Raw genomic sequence first — 25487 nt, forward strand, 5'->3', positions numbered from 1 at the left:
GAGAATTGGCGCAAGTACCATAAATCAAATGACAGCATCTGTGCTGTAATTCAGAATAGTTTTTCACTTTGTTTTTAATCCTTCCCCTCCTGAACAATCAACTTTTCACGATGGTTTAAATCTACCTTCATAATTTACATTAAAGTCCATTGTTACTTTTATCTGTGCTTCATTTTCTATGTTTATGTTTCAGTATATAAAGATGCTTTTTGACAAATTTTAATTCACTTTTTGTAGTACTACCTCTAACTTGCTGATTTTTATTTTGACATAACTGGGGAAAAAATGATATTAAATATCTGGTTTTAAGATTCACTTTTATTTTTTGCAGTCATGGTAACAAGGAAGTGTTCTCCTGTCGAGGTATTAAGTTAGCAGTGGACTGGTTTTTGGAAAGAAGTCATAAAGATATCACTGTGTTTGTGCCTGCCTGGAGGAAGGAACAGTCAAGGCCTGATGCCCTCATCACGGGTAACTTATTTTAATGACTCAATTGGTTTGAATTAGTGAATAAATATTGCCAGTAATATTGCTGCTGATGGATTAGCAGTACACAAAGTCTTATGTATAAAAATTCCACCCATGAAGTAGCAACTTATTTTCTTTCTGTATTAGATCAATTGGCTCAGTATTTTTTCTGACTGCTTTTGCAACTTTAGTTCCGTATTGAACCAAAGTATTGCAATGCCCATGCAGGCATGAAATGCTTTTAATACCTTCCAAACTATATTCTCTTTTTTAAAAACAGACTCTGATGGAAGTGAAAAATGGCTCCTATGAGGTCAACTGACTTTTGTGGCTGCAACCATGTTCAAGCTTCTAGAAATTTCCAGTGTGAATTATAATGTGCGGCACCTTCTGTGAAATTTCATATCTGTACTTGTAAAGGGTTGCTCCAAATCCCAGACACATAAGCAAGAATTTCTTTGTCTCAAACTCTACCTAGGTATAAATGAGGGGTGGTAAATCTAAAGACATCAATCTACCGTCTATTGCTTATCAATAATGTTTTGACTTTGTGGTTGAAATTGCACTGTTACTGTTACCTTGCATTATGCATCAGTGGCAATTCATAATGTGATCAAAACTACAGTAATTTTGATATCCTCTTTATAACAAACCTCAGTCTGCATGGAAGCAGTCTCCAAACGAACATCAACAACATCACAACTGCAGAGAAAAGGCTGTGCTGTCTGGCCTTTTCAAGAACTGAGGCTTGTAATTTAAAAAAAAGTCTCCTTGAACCCATTCCAAATGCTTCTGACTTTGTCCGCAAAGAATATGGCCCTTCAGTAGCAAGAGCTATAGGATTTGTCCACAGCACTTGATGAATAAACTTCAAAAGAACCTACGAAGCCTCCCAGATTCTGCCCTCATCCATCTGAACTTAGCTGAACTTCAAATTCAGAGTGAGGAAAGTTCCCTCCTTTATTGGACAGTCTGCAAATTAATATCAGTACGATCACAACTGCAGAGAACAGGCTGTGTTATTTGGCCTTTTTAAAAATTGGGAGGCACCATGAGCTTGTTTGGAAACTCCTGAGTTTGCTAGCAAAGAAGTTAGATCCCAAGTTACAAGCAACTGCTGAACAGGAACCTTTAAAGGAACCTTTTATAATGTATCTGAATTCTGAACTCAGCCATCTGAACTTCAGCCCCAGAAAGGGAAGGCTCTATCCTGCACTGGATTCTTAAAGACATATGAATTGTTAACTATTCTGTTTTATTTTTAACATTTGATGGAAATGTACTCCTTTCTTTAATTGTATCTTTCTTTGGTATCTGTTGTGTGTTTGGCATAGAAACAGATCATTGTTGGGTGAGTGTGAGATGTTAATACTTATCTAAATCTGAAAGGCTGTTTTGTAAGTTGACCATGCACTGGTGATTTGGAAGCACATCGGCCTTAGCTAAATTACATTGCAGACAAATGGGGAGAAGTGGGGATTTCAGTTCCGTTTCTGACAATAACAGTGTGCTAATTCTTCCAGTTTAAGGAATGTTATTTTGTATCTGAGTCTTTTTAACATCAGAGCAAATAAGAAGTCCCCTCGATATAACCACCAACTGAGGTTTGTATTCTTTTCAGGCCTTTGATGCTTTCAAATTAGATATACACAAATTGTCTTGTCAGTCTGTTATTCCATACAGAGCAATCCCTTAGGTTTGTAAGTTTACCTGCACCCAGTTTCCTTTAATTTCATTTTTGAATATTTGGACATTATTCACATTTGGTTAACTACCAAAGTGCACTTTGCTTCGAAAATAACCAAACACTGGAGAAGCATTTTGATTAGGGAGCTTAAAACTTCACTTTAAATTTCTAGAGAGTAATTCTGCAACCATTTTGCCGTAAGCACAAAATGAGCATTCTACAGTTCTTGATCTCTCAAACTTTCATCTTCATGTTGACATATATGAAATGCTAATCTAAGGACACAAAAGGCTGATAAGCTATTAAATTGTCTGAGTAGTAAAGAGTAATGTGCAATGTAGCGTTTCATTATGAAATCATCACAGGTTGACAACATTAGAAACTCTGAATATATTTAGGGTCAATGACATTTCATTATAGCACTACTTAATTTCTGAAGTTAGTACAAACAAAACTGCTACGTTATTCAATAACAACATTTTCCATTTCTATTTGTGGACAGAAGTTTTGGTTGATGTTTTGAAAATGAAAGTCAGCTTGTATACGTTTTCTTTAAGAGCCTAGGAAATGGAGACAGTTGTATGCTGAATTTTCTTTTTGTATCACATAGAGACATTGAGTCATACAGCAGGAAACCAACCCTTCAGTCCAAGCGGTCCATGCTGACCATAATCCCAAATTAAACTAGTCTCACCTGCCTGCTCCTGGCCCATGTTCCTCCGACCATTTCCTATCCATGTACTTAGCCAAATGTCTTTTTAAACATTAAAATTGTACCCACATCCACCACTCCCTCAGGAAGTTAATTCCACATGCGAACTGCCCTCTGTATAAAAGAAAAATTGTTTTTTTTCAATCTTTCTCCTCTCTTCTTTAAAAGTGTGCACTCAGCCTTGAAATTTCTGATCCTAGGGAAAAGAAAATTACCATTAACTCTATCAGGTCATCTCTCAACTTCCTATGCCCGAGTGAAAAGAGTCCCAGCCGATCCAGCCTTTCTTTATAACTCAAACCTTTCATACCCGTCAACATCCTGGTAAATCTCTTATGAATCTTCTCCAGCTTAATGATATCCTTCCTCTCCACCTTCTCTATATGTACTCTTTAATGCCTCTAGTATCCAAAACCCATTAAACCCTGTCCTGATGCGAATTGTGGCTCAGTTCTCAACCACGAAGTTCCAAGTTCAGGTTTTACTTCAGAGTTTGAATGCAAAGATCAAGATAACTAGTGCAATAATTTGGGAGTACTGTACTTTTGGAGTGGCTGTCTTTTAAATGAGATTTTAAACCAACACTTATCTGCCTGCTCAGGGTTTCCAAAAAGATTAAGGGAATTATCCGTTTTGGCTTAGTCAAATGCACTGCATCCACCTGTCTCTGCCCAAACCAGCCTTATCCACACTATTAGTTACAGCCATTTGCAAATGGTAAATTCACTGTGCTTGGTTATATTTGTCAGGTGTCCAGTAACCGTGATGCTAATAAACATTTTTTATCAAATACTGACGTCATATTAATTGGCCTATAGTTATGTTTTCTGTCTCCCTCCTCCTTTGAATATAAGAATTACATTTGCTGTCTTCCCCATCCATGGCTAATCTAGGCAGTTCTTGAAGATTAAAACTAATGTATTCATTATCTCCAAAGCATAGAATTTTGCAGTATAGAAGAAGCTTTTGAATCTATTTTTGTCTGTAGCATTAAAAATATATAACTACCTAAATTTATCCTACTTTCCTGCACAAGGCCCGTAGCCTTGAATATATGACACTTCCAAGTATGCATCCAAACCCTTTTTAAAGTTGTGAAGTTTCCTGCCTCAACTACTGTCCTAGACAGTACATTCCACACCTTCCCCACCTTGTGGGTGAAAATGTTTTTCCTCTCATTGCTTCTGAGCTCCCACCTTTCACTTTAAAATTATGTCCCATTGTTACTGACCCTTCAATGAGAGGATAATTACTTTCCACCTACAGTCATAAGATTATATATCTCTATCAAGTCCTCCCTGAGCATTTTCTGCTCCAAAGAAAACAACTCGGGCTTATCCAATTTCTCTTCATAGCTGAAGTTCTCCATCCCAGGCAACATCCTGATGAATTGCCTTTGCATCCCCTCCAGTGCAACCACATCCCTCCTCCAATTTAGTAACGAGAAATGCACACAGTACTTCAACTGTGGCCTAACCAAAGTTCTGTGCAGCTCCAACATAATCTGTCTAATTCTTGTAATCTCTGCCATAAGTGAGAAAAGCAAGCATGCCATTTGCCATCATAATCATCCTATTAATCTGTCCAGCCACATTCAGGGATCTGTGGACAAGTACCCCAAAAGTCCCCTCTTGCTCTGAGCTTCCTAGGGTGTTGCCATTCTTTGAGTACAACCATGTTTTATTCCTTCTTCCAAAATGCATAGCCTCTCACTTATCATGGTTAAATTCTCCATTGATCTACCCATCTGACCATTCCATGTACATTCTGCTATAACCTAGCATCTTCCTTCTTGCTGTCAACCACCTGGCCGATCTTCTGTCATCCATAAACTAACTTAACATCCTTCCCAATTTCTCATCTGCATCATTTATGAAAATCGCAAGCAATAAGAGATCCAACAATGATGCTGTGATTCACCACTGCACCTGTATCAAGTCACACAAACAGCCTTCTACTATGACCCTCTGGCTCAGTAATAGGAGACAATCTTGGGTCCATCTTGCCAAGTTACTCTGGACTCCATGAGCTTTTAATTTCTTGATCAGTTTCTCCAGTTGAAATCCACATGAACTACATTAACTGCCCTAGCCTCATTCACACACTTGGTCATCTTCTCTAAATGTCACCAAATCTGTTAGGCATGACCACCTCCTGACAAAGTCATGCTCACTATCCCTGATCAAACCTTGCCTCTCTCTAGATGGAGATTAATTTTCCCCTTCACTGTTTTCTCCTATAGTTTCTCACCCACTGATAGATCAGGGAACTATAGATCAGTGAGTCTATCTCTACTATCCTTCTTGTAAAATGGAACCATGTAGTCCTTTCTTGTTCCAACTATGGCACAAATTAAACTACATCTCTTTCCACCGGGTTCTAATTCTTTTAACTGAAAGTATTTGTTTTGAAAATTATGATTTAAGTTACTGCCTTTTCCTCTTTCACCTCCAAAATAGCTGCAATTCCATTTTTTGAGCAGATGTTGAATTGTATTTAACTGTTCAAAAAAAATGTTAGTTCAGTCTGCTACTGTAGGCCTAGAGACTAAATGATCCTATAGCTATCAAAATCCTAAGTTATGCCTTGAAGCAAGAAATGTAATTTTGATTTCTGAAATACTGTAACGATTCAGTAAATGCAAAATGTTTTGTTTTATTTTCACAGATCAAGAAATCCTGCGCAAGTTGGAAAAGGATAAAATTCTAGTCTTCACACCATCCCGGCGGGTACAAGGGCGGAGAGTGGTTTGCTATGATGATCGCTTCATAGTGAAATTGGCTTATGAATCCGATGGCATCATTGTGTCAAATGATAACTACAGGGATTTGCAGAATGAAAAGCCAGAATGGAAAAAATTCATAGATGAAAGATTGCTTATGTATTCTTTTGTTAATGACAAGTGAGTATTCACATCAAAGATTGGTATGGAGAAGCAAGTTCTAATCTATGGGGCACTAGCACTGGGAATATTTGGGTTATACAATTAGAATAGACTCAACTGAACCATACTAGGATCACTGTTCCAACAAATCATGCTACTAGGGAAGTAAAGAGCTTTAAAAGGAGGAAGGGTATCACATTGGGGAAGATTGATTAAAGGAAAATAAGGCAGTAGATCAAGATAACAATCATGATAGTGCTAATCCGCTTATAGTAAGCAGCAACTGCAAATGCGGTGTGTCAGTAGATAGGGCTGTTTACAAAAAACTGAGTTATGCATTCTGCATCTGAATACCCACCGCATTCACCGTAAAACTGATAAATTATCAGCTGAAATAGAAACTATATGTGAGCCACCTTTCTAAAATGGCTCCAAAGAAACCAAATCTATACCTGAATATTCAAGGATATGAGAGATGTAGGAAGAACAGGAAACTGGCACAACATAGGGAAGTAGCTCTAATAACTAACACTCATTAGCACTGTAGTGATAGATTACCTTCATTCTAAAGTTCAAGATGTAGAATCAGTTTGACTGTAAGTAAGATGCAAGAGTGGTGCTGGAAAAGCACAGCAGGTCAGGCAGCATCCGAGGAGCAGGAAAATCGACATTTTGGGTAGGAGCGCTTCATCAGGAATGAGGCTGGAAGTCTCCACCCCGGAGATTTTCCTGTTCCTCTGATGCTGCCTGACCTGCTGTGCTTTTTCAGCACCACTCTAATCTTGACTCTGGTCTCCAGCATCTGCAGTCCTCACTTTCACCCTGCAAATAAGATGCATCCAGGGCCACAAAACATTTAGCAAATGTCATTCATAGGGCAAATAGTAGTGATAAACCACTAGACTAAATCAGGAAATTAGGTGTGCATAGCAAGATAGTAAACTTTATTAGTATTCGATTTATGGAGGATGAATTCTTCGAATGATTACAAGATGGTTTTCTAAAGAAATAATAATGAAGAACCCAGATTAGGGAATGCACCATTTTAGATCTAGTATTAGGCCATGAAAGGGAACAACTTAATGGCCTTTTTACAAAGGTGATTGTGGCAAATAGTGACCATTCTGTAATAGCATTTTACATAGTCCTCTGATTCAATTACATTTATTTCAAACACAGGGCTGAATCATTTTTTTAAATTAAATCAGTGTTCCGTGCGTTTTCTGGATTGATTGATTGCTGTTGTAAGCCCTAGTGAGATTTCTCACTGTTGTTAAATTCACCACGTTCTGTACCAATGGCTCCTGTCATGTCCAATTCTGTCCCTGACCTTCCCAGAACAACTCATCACTCAGTTGATATCTGCCAAAAAACAGCCATCTTTATAAGTCCTGTACCCGGATGAGGATAGGCATTCTGAAGGTGCACTGCTCATGGACAGAATCTGAAGATACTGGAAAAGGGGAAGATAGCATAGTGAATCACTAACAAGGATGCAAGGTTATGATGGAGGGGGTCGGACAAGGGAAAGGAATAATTTTCCTGAACGCCAGCAGTGCTATAAGAAAGTGAATGACCTCCTGTACTGTGCCAGGATGCCACACTCTTCTCTCTGCAAATTCACTCATACTATTGTTTGCAACATTTTCCCTCACTTGCTATCATCACTAGCCTTATATGAACTGTCTCCTTGGAGCACCTGCAGCTGTGCCACCCACTTGCATCTCACTCACTGAGTTCCTTTCTCATTGCAGAAGAAAGCTTATATTAGGGCAAAGAGACTCCATATGGGTGGAGGTGTGTCAGACATTCGGCTCCTCACCCCATAAGAAGAGCAAATCCTGGCTCTTACATAAGAAGATCAGAGCTATGCCTGTGGGCATTTCCCATTCATGTCCTCTTCAACTCAGTAAGTACCATTATTCATTTCACTATAGCTCTCACATCAACCTCACTGTGTAATTCAGTACACACCATTTCTAACCGAAGGCTGTGACTGATTACTTTCTCTTGCGTCTTACAAATACCACCAACATATCTACCATGTAAATTGAGAAGCCAGTGTCTCCACCACAAGTGACCATTTCAACCTCCTGAGGGTGCAAGAACCAAGACCTTGGGGAGTAAAAGAACTAGGCTTCCCCCCCCCCCCCACCACCGAAATCAGCTCTCAGATACTATACCTCAGTGGGAACTCTAGGCTTGGGGCACAATCTGGTGAGCATCTCACTGTGACAGCTTCACAGCTGGCCACGAAGGAAGCATCCTAAGTCCCTATTGCTCAGGACTTGCTCAGCCTCGGGTAGGAAAGCAGCCTGCAGTGTTACCAATGAGGGACTTCATATGTGTGCAAGGAGGAACAGGAGTGGCGGACAGGTTTGTGGGACACAATGGTTCTCATTGTACAGAAGCTGCAGTAGTGCAGTGAGTCACACAACTGTCTGCTTTGATGGACACATCAGCAGCAGTAGCCATGGCGAGCCAAGTCCAGCTACTGTGAATCTGCCGGAGAGGCTGTTCACAAGACCCCACTCTGGATTGAGGAGATGACAACAGAGGGACAGGGAGCCTGGCATGCCCTGCAGGTATCTCTCTTCTTCACAAGGAGAAAAGGTGGTGCCAGAAGTCATCCAGCCAGAGGAGGTACCACATACAGCATGCAAAGGATGTTCTAGCAGGGCCAGAGCCTCTACATCCAAGGGTCAGAGAGGCAGGATGGAAAGTCACACTGAGGAGGCCCAAATTATATCTAGCAAGATGACTCCGGGCATGTCTGGCTCATCCAGACCAAAGCTGGGGATCCTCCAAACACACTTTTAATTCCATTGGGCTCCACTGGCGAGCAGGCTCCCTCCATCTCCTCTGTGGGGCCAGGGAATGCAGTAAGATGTCATGGAAAAAAAAAGGAACAAGACTTATTGAGGGCGCTTTGTCATAAATGCAAGTCCCAGCTTTCACCTTGCATTTGGTGGTTTGCCTCTGTGTAGCCCCAAATGCTGTTATTATAGTATGTGCCATAACTTGATTTTCCATGGCTGGATATCTGCAGTGAAACCTTGCTGCATCTTCTGGAAGCAAGAGGAATAAGGTGTATAAAGCGCAATGGATGCTGCTGACACCTTTTGGTCCTCCACCTACAACGTCCCTATTCTTTCACAACTCTGTGGCCAAAAGTGTTTGTGTGAATGAGTTGATCAGTGATGTCTGGGGCAGGGAGGTGCAACACTGATACTGCGTTAGCACTGGTAGTTAGTTTGCCTGCTGAGTTGGTTGGTTTGCATGCAGACGTTTCATCACCCTACTAGGTAACATCATTGGTGCACCTTCCAGTTAAGCATTGTTGTACTACTAAGCTCATTATCTATCTGACCTGGTCTGTTACAGTCCAGCTCCACAGTGGCTCCTATGTAGGATCCATTTCCACAGGTCAATTGATAGCCTTCTAGGCTGAGAACCAGGCTCTAGCAATGCTCATGTGTGTCTTTGGTTAGCTTGACCAAAGATGGTTACATTATCCAGTCGAATTGATGGCCCTCCTTGTTTGTGTGTATGGCGATGAATAGGAATTGTTCATATTGTTTTACTGCCTGTTGGTGTTTGTGAATTCTGGTGTCTGGTTTGTGGGTGTTGGGACAGTTGCTTTTGAAATTAAGGGTTTGCTCTGTGTGGGTTGCCTTACTGTATACCTTGGTTTAGAATTCACCATTGTGCGACTACATTAACTAGCAAGGCAAGGCATGGATGCTGTGAGCATGCAAGTAAGCACTAAATGAGTGAGCACTAGGAGCAGCCCTGAGATGCAGCCTGCTCCATTCCATGAGCTAGGTAGGTCTTAGTCCCTGTGTGCACAATATCCTAATAGCAGTCTTTCAATGCTGTTTGGTGCACCCTACAAGTCTGTTCTTCAAGAGCACACTGCCAATGTATTAGAGAGTTGCCGTGATGGTCCTGTGGGGTCAGTATGTGCCAATGTCCATAGAGAAGGTGTACCTGCAGCTGGTTCCCATGAATCGTGCCCTGTGGTGTAGTTTGGTTGTACGTAACACCAGAAGTCCTTCACAGCAAGTTGCAAGCTGCATCTGCTAAGTACCTGCTCTAATTTCCAAGCTGCGTTTTCTTTACATCTAGCTTATTGGGGGGGTTTGATAATGTATGCAGCTGAATGTTAGTGAGCTAAGTTGATTTATTAACGAGCAATTATTCCCCTTAATTGGCAACTCACTGTTACCGAACAGGAAATTCATCATGCCACTTGTCACAAGCATAAAAGATGGATTGAGATGTTCTCAATGTGAACATGAATCTTGTTGGACTTGTCCTCCAATTCTGCCATGAGTCTTGTTCACATCATTCCGGCCTCTGTAAAACCTTTGTTTTTTTTATTTACACGTAAGACACCAAGAAAACATGAGGGGCAAATTGGACAAGGTAAGATTGGAGATCTGTGTTGAAAGGAATGATTGTAGACAAACAATAGCTACTATTTAAAGAATTCATCAGGATAAAAATATATTTCTTTTAATACACAACCTAACAAGGTAAGTGTTCCAACTATAGCTTAGATCGAAGAGAGAATCCTATAAAGTTGCCAAAACAAAAATGGTAAGTCTCTGGATTGAGAATGACATTGAATTCTGCAAAGGAAGACCAAGAAAAAAGTTAACAAAAGGCAGATAGAATGTTAGAGTAAATGAATGAGAAGCACAAAAAAATTAAAAGTTTCTATAAGTGTGTAAAAAGGAAAAGATTAGCAAAGGCAAATGAATCCATTACAAGCAGAGGAAAAAAAAATATAATGGAGAATAAGAAAATGGCGCATTGCATTTGTTTCCCAGAGAAATATACCTTAAAGTTTAAGAAATAATGGAGAATCTAAGCACTAAAGTAAATGAGGAACTGCTGGATATTAATAGTAAAGAACTCCCTGAACAGATGGTCTGCACCCCAGAATGTTGAAAGAGGCGACTATAGAGAAAGGTGCTCTGATGGTCCTATTTCAAAATTTCAGTAGACTCTGGAATGTTCTTGCGGAATGGAAGGTGGCAAATATAACCTAATTATTTATGAAAGGAGGGAGAAAGAAAATGGGGGAACTACTGACCTTTTGAGTCTTAACATCAGTCAAAGGAAACGTGCTTGAGTTACAATAAGGAATGTGATAACAATACACTCAGTATTGGGAAGTATGAACATAGATTAAAAAAGAGAAAGCACATTTGCCAAGCTTGTTGGAGTTTTTTAAAGAAAGTAACAAGCAGAATAAAGGGGATGCTATAGGTCCATTTTATCTGTTTAGATTTTCAGAAGGCTTTGATGATATCCCACACAATTAGGTATATAAAATTCAAGCACATAGGGATGCAGGAATACACTGGCATGGATTGTTAACTGGTTAATTATCAGAAAACAGTTTCAAAATAAAGGTAATTTTCAGGTTGGCAGGCTGATTATTGGGGTGCCACAAAGATCAGTGCTTGCTGTCCCAGCCAATTACAGTCTATGTCAGTGATTTAGATGTGGGAATTAAATGTAACCATTCCAGATTTTCGGATGATATAACTAGATGGGAGTGGGAGTTGAGGATCATCTCAAGACACTTGAGAATTTTGGAGAAGCTAAATGAGTGGCCAGAATTTGCAGATGGAATGCGAAGTGGAGAAAACTGAAGTCAACCATAGGAAAAGCAGAAGAATAGACTATTTCTTAAATAGAGGGAGACTGGGATCTCAAAGGGAATTTGTGTCCTTGATGTTAGTCACTGAAAGTTACCATGCAGGTACAGTAAATAATTTAGATGATGAATGGTATGTTGACCTTTATTACAAGAGGATTTTAGTATACTATTAAAAATATTATTGTGTAATTATATGGTACAGCGTTGAGACCACACTTAGGAGAATTGTGTGCAGTTATGGTCTCCTCGCCTAAAGAAATATGTACTTGCCATAGATGGGGTGAAAAGAACTAATTTATGGAATGGAGGGACTGTCTGATGAAGAAATATTGAATAGACATGACCCATGTTTACTGAAGTTTAAAAGAATGAGCTACAATCAGCCCGATGCCTAAGAAAAATTATTCAACATACTTCAATGACCACTATCCAGTGGCTCTGACATCTGTAATTAAGAAGTGTTTCAAAGATTGGTCGTGGCTCTCATCAACTCCAACATCCCAGATTGGCTTGATGCCTGGCAATTTGCCTACCGGTGAAACAGGTCCACAGCAAACACCGTCTACCTGGCCCTACATTCATCAATGGAACATCAAGTCAAGAAGGATACCTACGTCAGGCTCCTACTTATTGACTTCACTTCTGCTTTCAACACCATAATTCCAAACAAACTCATCTTCATAGAGTCATAAAGATGTACAGCATGGAAACAGACCAGTCCAACTCATCCATGCCGACCAGATATCCTATATAAAGCTAGTCTCATTTACCAGCATTGGCCCATATCCCTGTAAACCCTTCCTATTCATTTACCCATCCAGACGCCTTTTAAATGTTGGAGCTTAAAAATGTGTTGCTGGAAAAGCACAGCAGGTCAGGCAGCATCAAAGGAACAGGAGAATCGACGTTTCGGGCATAAGCCCTTCTTCAGGACTGCAATGACTGTTATACGAGGATAGGCAGGCCTCATTGCACGTGCCCCCTCAATTTATAGCCATTCAGATAATAAACAGCTGCCTTGTTTTTTGCTCCCAAAGTGGATAACCTCCCATTAATCCACATTCGAACTGTGCTTGCTATACGTTTGCCCACTCGCTTAGCTTGTCTAAATCACTCTGGCCTCCTAATCACAGCTCACCCACCCACCCAACTCTGCGTCAGCTGCAAATTTGGAGGTATTACTTAGTTCTCTTATTTAAATTATTTATATATTGTGACTAGCTCAGGTCCAAGCACTGATTCCTAGTCGTCAATAATGACTGCTGCCACTTTGAAAAAAATGTTCATTCATTCCTACCTAGTTTCCTGTCTGCCAACTTGTTTTTTAACCCATTTCAATAACCTGACCACCCCACCCAAAAAAAAACTCGTGCTGCATGGGACTTGTAAAAAGCCTTTTGAAACCCACATCCACTAGCTGCTTCTCCTCAACTGTACGAATTACGTCCTTGAACAATTCCAGTACGTTTGTTAAGCATGGCTTCACTTGTATAAATCATTGCTGACTCTACCTGATCCAGCCAGTTGTTAAACCCTTTGTATCACAGACTCTAGCATTTTCTCCACTACTGATGTTAGGGTGACTGATCTAGAATTCTTGGTTTTCTGTCTGTCTCCCTTTTTTTTAAATAGAGACACTAGCTACCTTCCAATCTGTAGGAATTGTTTGTCTATAGAATCCTGGGAGATGACCACCAATGCATCCACTATTTCTAGGGTCTCTTCAGTTCCCCTCTCTCAATAAACCTGGTGTTTCCCAACATTTTCTAGTATGTTACTTGTGTCCTGCTTTGTGAACACAATCAAAGTGGGTATTTAGTTGGTCAGTCATTTGTTTGTTCCCCGTTATAATTCCCTTGCTTCTGACTCTGAAATCCATATTTGTCTTCACAAATCTTTTTCCCTTTATATACCTTTAAAATGTTTGGTCAGTTTTTATGTACCCTGCCAGCTTGGTCAAATTCTACTGTCCCCTTTCTTTATTATTTCCTTTGTCTTCCTTGCTGAATTCTAAAACGCCTTCCATTCCTCAGATCTGTTGGGGTTTTTTTCTGGCCAATTTGTGTACTTCCTTGGATCTAATACTATCTGAAATTTCCTACGTAAGCCCCTTCAACCACACAGCATCAACACCGACTTCACCAGTTTCCTTATCTCTCCTCCCCCCACCTCATTTCAGATCCAACCCTCCAACTCCACACTGCTCTGTTGAGCTGTCCTACCTGTCTATCATCCTTCCCACCTATTCGCTCCACCCTCCCCTCTGACCTATCACTATCACCCCCTCCCCACCAACCTGCATCTACCTATCGTCTTCCCAGTTACCTCCCTCCCCTGTCCTATTTATATCTCAGCACACTCCACCCCACCCCCATTCTCGATGAAGGGCTTATGCCCAAAACATCGATTCTCCTGCTCCACGGATGCTGCCTGACCAACTGTGCTTTTCCGGTGCCACACCTTTTGACTCTGATCTCCAGCATCTGCAGTCCTCACTTTGTCTCTTTGTAAGCCTTGGCTTGGCCACCTTTTCCATTTTATTTTTGTGCCCTCCCAGAATAAATAGTTGTTGCAATTCATCCGTACACACTTTAAATGTTAGCCATTGACTTTCCACCATCATCCCTCTAACGTTCCCCAATCTGTTATGACCAGTTCTTGGCTCATGCCATTGTATTTCCTCTATTTAGATCTAGGACCCTAGTCTCAGAAACAACTGCATCATTCCCCATCTTGATGAGGAATTTCACCATATTATGGTCACTTGCACAATTGTCTTGCCAAGTTATTCCTTATCTAAACTGTCTGTATTCCCCTCAGAACATTGTACATCTGCAATCAAATTCACCGTCCACCTTCAGTGTTCTGAGGAAAATAACACAAGCTTATCTAGTCTTTCTTCACAGCTAAATCACTCCAGCCCAGGCAACATCCTGGTGAATCTCTTCTACACACTGTCTAGTGTGATTTCTGTAGTGTGGCAAACAGAGCTGCACACAGTCCTCCAGCTGTGGCCTAACTGATGTTATATATAGCTCCATCATAACCTCCTTGCTCTTCTTTCAGTGCCTTAATGAAAAAAAACAAAGGATCCCATGTGCCTTACCACCACCTTCACCTATCCTATTGCCTTAAAGAATCTATGGATGTGTCCACCAAGATCCCTCTAATGTTTGCCCTGGCTGAGTGGTCCAGAACTGGTGGGGGTGGGGTCCTTCGGAATTGTGATCCAGAGGATTGTGAGGTCCACTCATCGACTATGTTAGAGACTACGATTGATAGATTTCTACATATTAAAACGTGAAGGGTTGCAAAAAACAACGTTGGCCACAATCTCACTGAATTGTTGGAGTGGATTGGTTTGACTGAGTGGCTGACTTTTTTTAAGTTTTCATTTTCCTATATGGTATTTCAATCAAACTCCGTCTAGAACCTGTCATATTAGTCGACATCCAAATTTTTACTGATTGGTTGGTGATAATATCACTTTGTCTTGTGTATATAGTTATCACATGCGTTTGATTTAATTTCAGATTCATGCCACCTGATGATCCTTTGGGTCGCCATGGCCCCAGCTTGGATAACTTTCTGAGGAAGCGGCCTGTTGTTCCTGAACATAAGAAGCAGCCATGTCCATATGGTATATTGATTTTCAGATATACATTGGTGCTACGTCAGAATTTCACAATGTCATTTGGGTAGTATTCGGCAAAGGAGAGAGATTAAACCCTTTTCTTTTCAAAAAATCAACAAGATAGTCTGTATTTGTAGTTTGGCTACTGCCTGAATATGTGTAGAAACAAAATATACTTTGATTTGAACAGTCTTGACTATAAACCTTTTTACATGGGGGGCTAATTCCTAAGGTACAGATATTTATCAGCTGAGACTTGTACTTTAAATGAATGTTAAAATAACTCATAGGCAGAAGGAGTACATCCTGTCATTAAATTTTACCTAACCAACAAGTCAAAAATTAATTCTATCAAATCTGAGTTTGAACTTACATATATCCACGTGAGGTGAAACTTAGTTCATGTGATGGGGGCTTGCCTGCTGGCTGGAGAATTGGTGAAGTCTTATACAACTTCCATTGGGAAAGATCTGTTGTATAAAATGCTTAATATTCCCAAGGTGTGTGGCTACATTGGGAACAGTGTACTCGGAGACCTAGGATAACCAAGGGGTCAGGCCACAAGTGAATGAGGGCATGATATGGGTTGCAGGACAGGGTTGATGGCTGTGCGATCTGAACAAAGTATGGGCTAGAAGCCCTCAGCAGACTACCTTTCCCCAAGTCAGATTTTTCAATCAAGCACTGTGAAGGAGGGGCACATTAGGGACCCGGGGTTTACTTTTCGTTCTTCCTGCAAGTGATTCCTCCTGCTTGTACATATCTGAGACAGTAGGCTTATGCTCCACAGTGGGCATTAATTCCAGCTTCAGGCCCTCAATTAGTATCTGGGTAGAAAGGCTGCCCATGAGCCAACCTGCTCCTGACTCAGTCAGGCAGAGTTGAAAAGACAAGGTATTCCACGCACTTCCATTCAGTTAATGTCCAACCTTGCCTCCAGTAGGAGTATCGGCATTAAATTCTGCTCGTGGCGTCCGTTGTGGTTCAGTTGGTAGGTGAAACATGAAACCGAAGCGCTATCTGTCCACCATACTCTGAGGTAGTGAATTCTACAGATTCGTACCCCTTTGAAAGAAATTATTTCTCCCCATCTCTCTATGTTAAATCTGCTGTCCCTTATCCTAAGTCTATGACCTTTCGTTCTGGATTGCCCTGTATGAGGAAACATCCTTGCTGCATTTACTTTGTTAATCCCCTTCACCTTGTACCTCAAATAGAGCTCCTCTCAATGCACTAAACTCCAGAGAGTATAGGCCAAAACTGCTCAGTCTTTTTTCATAAGGCAAACCCCACATCTCTCATGAATTTAGTGAACCACCTCTGAACTACCTCCGATGAAACTACATCCCTCTTCAGGCAAGGAGACCAAAATGGTTATGCAGTACTCGAGGTCTCGTTTTGCCTGTACAACTGCAGCAATACTTACCTATTTTTACACCGTTCCTTTCGCAATAAATGTTAAAACTCCACTTGTCTTCCCACCTGCTGTACCTACATAATATCTGTGATTCATGCACAAGGGCACCCAGATCCTCCGCACAGAAGCACTCTGATGTTTCTTTTTTGATAATAAGTTGCCTTTCTATTCCTTTGACCAAAATGGATACCCTCTCTCTTATTCATGCTAAACTTGGTCTGCCAAATTTTGGCCCATTCATCTAACCTGTCCATATCCATTTGTAAATTTATTTTTTCACTGCAACTGACTAATACCTATTTTAGTGTTATTTGGCTATAGCACTTTCTATCCCCATATCCAATTCATTAATATAGATTGTAATTCGTTGGTGCCTGAGGATCAAACCTTGTGGCACCCCACTAGTTACATCTTGCCAACCAGAAACAGACCCATTTATCCCAACTGCCTACTTTTTGTTGGTTAGCCAATCCTCTCTCCAAGCTAAGAAACTAACCCCATGTGATCTTAACTTTTGTATTAAATTTTTGTGCGGTACCTTATCAAATGCTTTCTGGAAGTCTGAATATACAGTAACTAAGGGATCCCCATTATCCACCTTGTTCCATCTTCAAAGAACTCTAGCAAATTAGTCAAACATAACTTACCCTTCGTAAAGCCATGCTGCTTCTGATGGATTGCTTTGTCGCTTTCTAAATATCCTGTTATTACTTCCTAAGTAATGGATTCTAACAATTTCCTAATGACTCATGTTAATCTAACAGGTCTGTAGCTTCCTACTTTGTGTCTTTCCCTTTTGAATAAACCGCTGGAACCTTTCCCACATCCAGGGAATGTTGGAATACTATTACTAAAGGAACCACCATCTCTGTTTCTGCTTCCTTTATGACCCTAGGATGTAGACCATTAGGCCCTGGGGACTTGTCTGCTTTCATCCCAATAGTTTACTCAGTACTTTTCCCTAGTATTAATTGTTATAATTTCCTCAGTTTCTATAACCTGTGTGTTTTGTAATTTGGGATGGTACTAGTGTTGTCCAGTATGAAAACTGATGCTAAATATTGATTTAGTGACTCCACCATTTGTGTTCCACACTATTAATTTGTAGAAACTTTTTTTTGCTATCTGGTTTTAGATTTTATGGAAGTTTTCTTTCATAATTTATCTTTGCTCTTTTTATGGCTTGTTTTTGGTACCCCTTTGATCTTTAGAAGTTTCCCAATCTTCCAATCTGCCACTCACCTGTGCAATATGGTTATACCTTGGTTTTTGTTTTTATATTACTTTTGACTTCCTTGCTTTGCCATGGGTGTCTTTCCCCACAGTCTATTTTCCCTTCTGGAATATATTTCCGTTGGAAGCATTTAAGTATCTCCTTAAGGATACTTAAATGTACAGTTAACATCAAATTTGCCAGTACTGGAGTGTAAAATAATTTATTCCTGACAAAGTTATGCCCTTTTTTTACTTTTGTGTGTGTGTCCTTCTATATTGAAGACATTGCAAATTAGGATCCCCTCAGATGAATATTCTCTCAAAATGGAGAAAACCAAAAGTGACAATTAGAGCACTGCAGAAGAGTGATTAACCAGGAGTTGATCTAATTCTCAGTCCAATAATTGCTGAACTGTCATGTTGCATGAATAATTTGAATATTTTTTATGTATCCAAACTCTTGTTTGTAATTGTATGACTAGCCCACAAGTACATCCAAGTTTTCTTTGGTTGCATCTGCAATAGGTTCCTTTTTATAGAAAGATGATATTTTGTAATAAGCTAGGTAGAATAACAATTTTTTAACTCCTTTTTTAAATAATTAAATGGCACATTTATTTGGCAGCATTTATATAAAACCCACTTTTGTGTTTTCAACAGGAAAAAAGTGCACTTATGGCCACAAATGTAAATACTACCACCCAGAACGAGGTACACAGCCTCAACGTTCTGTGGCTGACGAACTTCGTGCTAGTGCAAAGAACTCAATAATGAAAACCACTAATGACGGTTTGGTGAAGAGCAACAGTGTTCCAACTAATACCAAGACTGAAGGCATGTTTGATGTCAAGTGTACAGCTCCAAAAAGACAGTCTGACCCAAGTATACAAGCCCCTCTTTATAATGAGGTTGAAGAAAAACTCAGCAATAAAACCAGATTGGAAACCAGGTCTGTGCCTTCTCTTCTTGGTGCATCAAATCCTTCAGCTGCAAAGGTCCAAGGTTGTACAGTATCAGGTTCTGGAATGCACGTTTTGACACAAGAATCAGGAGTGCCAGCACAGTACTCAACAATTCTGGTGAACAATAGCCATGGAGCACACACCACCTATAATCAACATCCAAAATGTGACTCTCCTGTTGATGGAGGATATCATTCCATGATGAATCCATATCATAATCTTGGTGTATCTGGTACACATAGCCCTGATCAGTTTTCTGTAGATAAAGAATACAGACTCGACCATGTAGGTTCTGATTGTAGTAGTGAAGGTAGTATTAGCTGTGGCAGCAGCGATTCATATGTTGGCTATAATGAACGAGCCTACCCAAGTTCTCCAGTTACAGTGCTTGAGGAAAATCTTAAATGTCACCAATATCATAATCGACATCAGCCCTTTCTTTGTGGTTATCATGATCCTGTAACAAGAGTACAAAGTTATGGCCAAGAAGAGCAAAAACCACTACACAAAACTTCAGCTTCTTGTATGGCATCACATTTACAACATCCGGTAATTGGAGCCCGCTCCAGTTGTCCGAGTGAATATTGCCCAGTACCCCTCAATGCCCAGCATCCACAAAACATGCATATGGGGAGAGCTCTAGGAACTACAAGAATAGAAAGTTTTTCAGATTCACGTTTGTATGAAAACCTGCCAGTGAGACACAGAAAACCTTACACAGGTCAGGAAACATTTGCCAGTTGGAACAGGCTTGGCTATGGTTTGGATTCTTATGGTTATGCACAAGGATATTCATTACCAAACAATCCAACTCAGCCATGTTATGATCAGTTCACATTCCAAAGTTTACCTGAGAAAAGGGAGCAGACTTGGAGGATGCCATGGAATGGCTTACCTCCTGAACCTCTAAATCCACAAAGGTTACAGGATGCCCGTGACAAGATCTTTATAAATCTGTGCAACATATTTCCAGCTGACCTTGTGCGGGTGGTAATGAAAAGAAATCCTCACATGATTGATGCCCAGCAACTTGCTGCAGTGATTCTAGCGGAAAAGTCAAAACTGGGTTATTGAATTGAAATGCATCATTTTGATGTTTTTATTTCTCAGCACGAAGGCTGAGTTTGCTCGCATTTGAGATTCTTCAAACAAGGAGATAAAATTAGAGTATATAGTACAAAGCAGTACCCTCTGCAAAGGGAATTCTTCATGTGTTTTTATCAACAAGTTTTAGAATTATTGTGTTATTTAAAGCTAGTTTGCTACAGGAAACAAAATGTATATGCTAAAGCACCTTTTTAAAAAAGTTAAATACTGGCGATTTGATCTATTGTCTCCATAATATATTGCAGCTTTAACATGAAGATATAAGTAGGAAGTCTGATATTTTACTCAAAACAATACATTTAGTAGCTTATGGCACTTTTCCTTTTAGCATTTTGAGAATGTGTTGGTGGTAAAGACTTGTATTGGCAGGTTTCAGCCTTATCACTAACTGAATACTATAGTATGATCCAAAATGTTTGCTGACCTTTAATTAATGGTCATTCCTAGTTGGTCAGGCGTAACAGTTATTATTTGATATTAATAGATACTAAGTTTTGAGGTTGCAATAAAAAAATTTTAAATTAGTTTAAGCATTTTAAGATTTATCTTTTACTGATTTTTATTAATGGACTCAGGCTGTGATATTATGAGAGGGCCTGATTTATCTTGCCACAATTTTTTTTTAAAAAACTAGAAACAAACAGATTGTTTAGTTTAAGTGTTGTTTCTGGTATTTTTAATGGACTTTGCTAGCTGCAATGTTGTATTCATCCTAGGAGTAGTGTTTTTGACTGTCTATTCTGTTTGGCTGTTGAATGCATTTCAGCTTTAAGCAAAGTCCTGATTGGCCAGAAATGACCTTTCATTGTTGATACAAATTGTATCTTTTTTAAAATAAAATTACAGTACAGTTTTAAATATATTTAGTATTACTGTAAATACACAAATGTGTGTACACGTAATTAGGGACCATTTGGGCAACATTTTACCAGATCTTTGAAATTGTATATCAGTTTGTCGAATTTTTGTTTTATTGGTTTTCATTGGTTGGAAAGCATTCAAGTTAAAACCATGCATCCCGCACAGCAAAATCTTGTATTTGTGCAAGTAGAAATGAAAACCCAATTGTTTTTTTTAAAAAAAGTACCGCGTCTAATGTGCAATTGCAAAAGTAATTCTTTTTCTCACTGTTTCGGCATAATCCTGTAGTTACAGCTTTTGAGTTTCAGCTCTGACCGATCAATCATCTGTTGAATTTGTAATGTGTCTCTTTGTCTTCATGGCCAGGCTGCAAAATGGGATGTCACCCTGTGGGGGACTGTTAACTGAAATTTTAAATGTAGTTATAGCTCTATACTGTTATCCTCTGAAACAAGCAGATTACCAGTTAGCTAAAAGGTATAGTTGTAATTTGTGAAGAATTACTGTAATCAAGTATAATTTCAATTGAAGGTGATAGGATGAGCCTCAATTTAAAGCAAAACTACTGAAAGGAAATAAAATGTAACATTACAGCCTAATCAAATCTCCTCCATGATATTTATGCTTCTTAATGATCTCATACATTTGAAAGGGAAATATAAGGAATAAGAGCATGTTGGCCATCCCCCATGAACCTCTTCCACCATTCATTAAAATCATGGCAATCTTCTATTTTAGTTCCATCTTGCTGCATTTGTTCTCATCCATTAATTTGCTTAAGCAAAAATTAATCTGTCTGTCATGTGAATGTATTCAACGATGACAACATTGATTGTTCTCTGCATTGATGATTCAAAGAATCAACAGTTTGTGTAAAGAAATTTCTCCTCATCACTTTTCTAAATGGCCAACCCTTTATTTTGACACTGTGGCCCCTAGTTTTAGAGTCCAAAGCCAGCATCTATCTATTCACATCCCTTGAGAATTTTAAATATTTTGGTGATAACTCTCATAAACATGGGAATAAGAGGCATCGACCACACAACCTTTGTTGTACTTCCAAGGCAACGAAACCAAAATTGCAGTAGTCTAGGTATGATCTCACCTAGGCCCTCTACAAATGTGGTTAGACTTCATTTTTATATTCCAATCCTTTCGTAATAAAAGCTAAACTGACGTTTCAATAAACTTGCTAAATTTGAGTCTAAGGACATCCGGGTCCCTCTAAATGTTAATGTTTCCCAGTTTTAAAAAAAGCAAGGTAATGCATGTGTCGGTGCTCTAAAATGAAAATAGAAAATGCTGAAATGATTTGGTAATATCGGTGGGGAGGAAAACCTGTTTCTCTTTCCACAGATGCTGCCTGATTAGTTGACCTCTTGCCTTGTTTCTCATTTTAATGCTGATAACTTCAGACATCCCCCACCGTTTAGATTTGCCCACCCACTCATTTTTTGTAATCTGTGTCTACCTCATGATAGATGAAAAAGCAAGCCTTATTGTCACCATCTTTAAAACCATTACAGTCTGTGTTGTCAAAGTTGGAAATTATATACTGTATTCATTCACCATTTTTCCTTATTGAAAGCCGTAGAAACAACAGATTTCAGTGCATTTTAAGAGTTATCAGCTGTCCAGTAATGAAGTAGAATCGACCAGTGCTAGGCAATGATCATTTTTTCTTTGATCCCTCCTTAAGTAAAATATGGATTCCATGCAGCATACCATCTTGCAGTCTGCTTAGAAAGCCAATGAAGCCTACAAATTTGAATGGACGTTTCCATTAATTGTGTATTATAAAACTAAGTCAAGCAGGAGAAAAAATGAAAATTTCAGGGAACTTGGTAAAATGGTTCCAAAACCATGTCCAAACACACCTAATAGAATAACCTTTACACTACTTGTGTGACACTATGTGTCACACTAAGTAGACTTTGGGTATGAATGCTTTTTTAACAGGGCATTGAGCTTATAGCCATAACTGATACTCTGAACCATGTTCAGCACATATCCATAACAAGTTGTTGTATACAATAATAGTAATTGTTAGTTTCCTTGCTCAGCTACAACATTGTTGATTTTTGAATTGCACACATTCTACAGTACCATTTATAAACCTTCATTTGTATTGGTACTATAAAATCTAATATGTCTGTTGCAAAGTTATTGATGTTTTCATATATTTGGGTAAAGATTAAAATTTTGAGATATTTGTTAATAATTACCACCCCTTTCCTGCATTTAGGTGCCATATCCTTTGGTGCCAAATGACTAATTTATCAAATAGTTTTCAAATGTAACAGTTTATTGATTGTATCATTTTGTATTCTACAATTTCAAGGCATATTTGTCAACATTTTCAAACTTCAATTAGTTGTTTTTATTACACCTTACATTCAAATGTAGATATCTGCTTTAAAAAATTTAAGCATGTTAGGGTTGTGATGTCACGCAGATATTATGCACAGTTATTGTTGTAGTCCAGCTTTAACTCTAATAGATCTGCTTGTGATAAATTAGTTTTGATGTTTGTGTGAATATCCAGCCACACAAATTAAAATACTTTTCCAATTACCTCTCTATATTTTAATGTTAGACAAAACTGAGGTTTGTTATTCCATTGAATTTTAATCTTGTCAACAATTTTTATTACTTTTCAATACATTATCCATAATTACTTTTATGTTAGGTTTCATCAATTATAAGAATTTCCTGGTCTATTTTAACATCTTGAGCTTATTTTTATCCCTTGTAAGTAGAAACAGGAAATCTAAATGAAACCTGAAAGGATGCTTGCTGGTGATTGATAAAATTCAATGACAATTTATTGTACTTATATCTACCAAAAGTGACATGTTGTTCATTTTGTTACTGTTGTGCCCCACTATGTCTACGTGGTAAGGGGATAGTGGTGAGAATATTAAAATTCCTAATACAAATATTTCCATGGCACTTGCACTGGTGATATCTTATAAGCATATTTATAACTTGCAATAATTATGTATGTATACATTTTAAATGGCATGATAGATTATTGCACAACATGTAAAATAGGTTAGAGTAAAATAGCCATAAATTGCTATAAGCTGCTTTACACACCTTTTATAGTAAACTTGTAGTCATAACTTTATGAAGGGGTTATATTGAAGGTCTGAGCTGATTTATGCAATAATTAAATTAGTCTGTTTGTAATCTCATCTTAATTGTTTACTGCTAAATTATTGCAGTTTTTTGTGTAATGTTTAGTAGTGTAAATATATTACTTTTGCTTATTTATTATTCTTCGTCAGCTTTAAAATTCATAACTGAAACCTAATTGTATAGGGATTGGGCCATTTGTTATTCTGTGCGCACTGTCAAAAATTTGGGTTGAATTCTAATCTGTTATTGCAATATCCTAGCTTTGTTTGTATTGTACAGAATCAGTTTTAAATATCTTAGAAGTTGCATGTACAGTGTTTTAACTTGACATAGAGAAATTGTTTTCTTCCACATTAGAAACTATAGGCAAATTTCTGGAATAAAAATAAAAACACCTTTTTATTAGTGCCTTGAATTGTGCAACTTTTGAAATTGCAGATTCTGCTACTAACTTGCCTTTTCTTCACATTATTTGGCACACTCAGTCGTATTTTAAATCTATTTTAATAACAATATCATTCTTCCATTTTCTGTCACCTTTCTCCTTCCAAATTTACTAATAGAGGTAGTTTTATGATTGAGCTGCTAATCACACGTTGTAATTCCAGTTGAATAATTACAAAGAGACCTTGGAGTGTAGGTTCATAGCTCCTTGAAAGTGGAGTTGCAGGTAGATAGCATTGTGAAGAAGGTGTTTGCTATGCTTTCTTTTATTGGTCAGAGAATTGAGTACAGGAGTTGGAAGGTAATGTTACGGCTGTACAGGACATTGGTTAGGCCACTGTTGGACTATTGTGTGCAACCTGGTCTCCTTCCTATCGGAAAGATGTTGTGAAGCTTGAAAGGATTCAGAAAAGATTTACAAGGATGTTGCCAGGGTTGGAGGATCTGAGCTACAGGGAGAGGTTGAATAGGCTAAGACTGTTTTCCCTTGAGCGATGGAGGCTGAGGGGTGATCTTTTGAGGTTTATAAAATCATGGTGGGTATGAATAGGATAAATAGACAAAGTCTTTTCCTTGGGGTCAGGGAGTCCAGAACTAGAGGGCATAGGTTTAGGGGGAGAGGGGAAAGATGTAAAAGAGACCTAAGGGGCAACTTTTTCACGCAGAGGGTGGTACGTGTGTGTAATGAGCTGCCAGAGGATATGGTGGAGGCTAGTACAATTGTAACATTTAAAAGCCATCTGGATGCGTTTATGAATGAGAAAGCTTTGGAGGGATATGGGCCAGGTGCTGGCAGGTGGGACTAGATTGGGTTGGGATATCTGCTCGGCATGGACGGTTTAGACCAAAGGGTCTGTTTCCGTGCTGCACATCTCTATGACTCTATGGATGATTCTGCCTGATTTGAATTCATTTTCCAACCTTTATGGACAAGCATAATCCACATTTCTGATGAGTGAAGCCAGCAGCTGAAATAATGAGAAATCCTCTATTGTACGTAGCACTGACCATACCCCTTGGCTATTATTTCTATCATCCACAACAGAAATTGGGAAAATATGCTGACTGGATAAAAGTATTATATTTGTGGTTTTTGTTTTATTCTCTTTGCTGGATGTTCACCATTTCTTTTACCCTGATCTCCACTCCTTTCACTAAAATTTGAGGTATTTTCTGACAGTGCAGGAAATCATCCAAATTGCACATCTACAGTTTTCAGCCACAATTATTTGTTTTAATACTGGTGCCTGGTCAAGGTTGAATATATTAGATCACTACCAG

At 38.9% G+C, this 25487-nt stretch overlaps 1 protein-coding gene across 1 annotated transcript in view; it reads left to right on the top strand.

Annotated features, from left to right (window-relative positions):
- LOC122550718 (probable ribonuclease ZC3H12C) overlaps window positions 1–24444 on the top strand; it is a 76933-nt gene extending 52489 nt beyond the window's left edge. The window contains exons 3-6 of the mRNA XM_043691864.1: window positions 332–471; window positions 5535–5769; window positions 14959–15065; window positions 18352–24444. Coding sequence (XP_043547799.1) covers window positions 332–471; window positions 5535–5769; window positions 14959–15065; window positions 18352–19727 — 1858 coding nt within the window. The 3' untranslated portion in view covers window positions 19728–24444. The remainder of the gene's footprint in view (window positions 1–331; window positions 472–5534; window positions 5770–14958; window positions 15066–18351) is intronic.
- The last annotated feature ends 1043 nt before the right edge of the window (window positions 24445–25487 follow it).

Source organism: Chiloscyllium plagiosum, chromosome 6 (genome assembly GCF_004010195.1).
Source record: "Chiloscyllium plagiosum isolate BGI_BamShark_2017 chromosome 6, ASM401019v2, whole genome shotgun sequence".
Lineage (NCBI taxonomy): Eukaryota > Metazoa > Chordata > Chondrichthyes > Orectolobiformes > Hemiscylliidae > Chiloscyllium > Chiloscyllium plagiosum.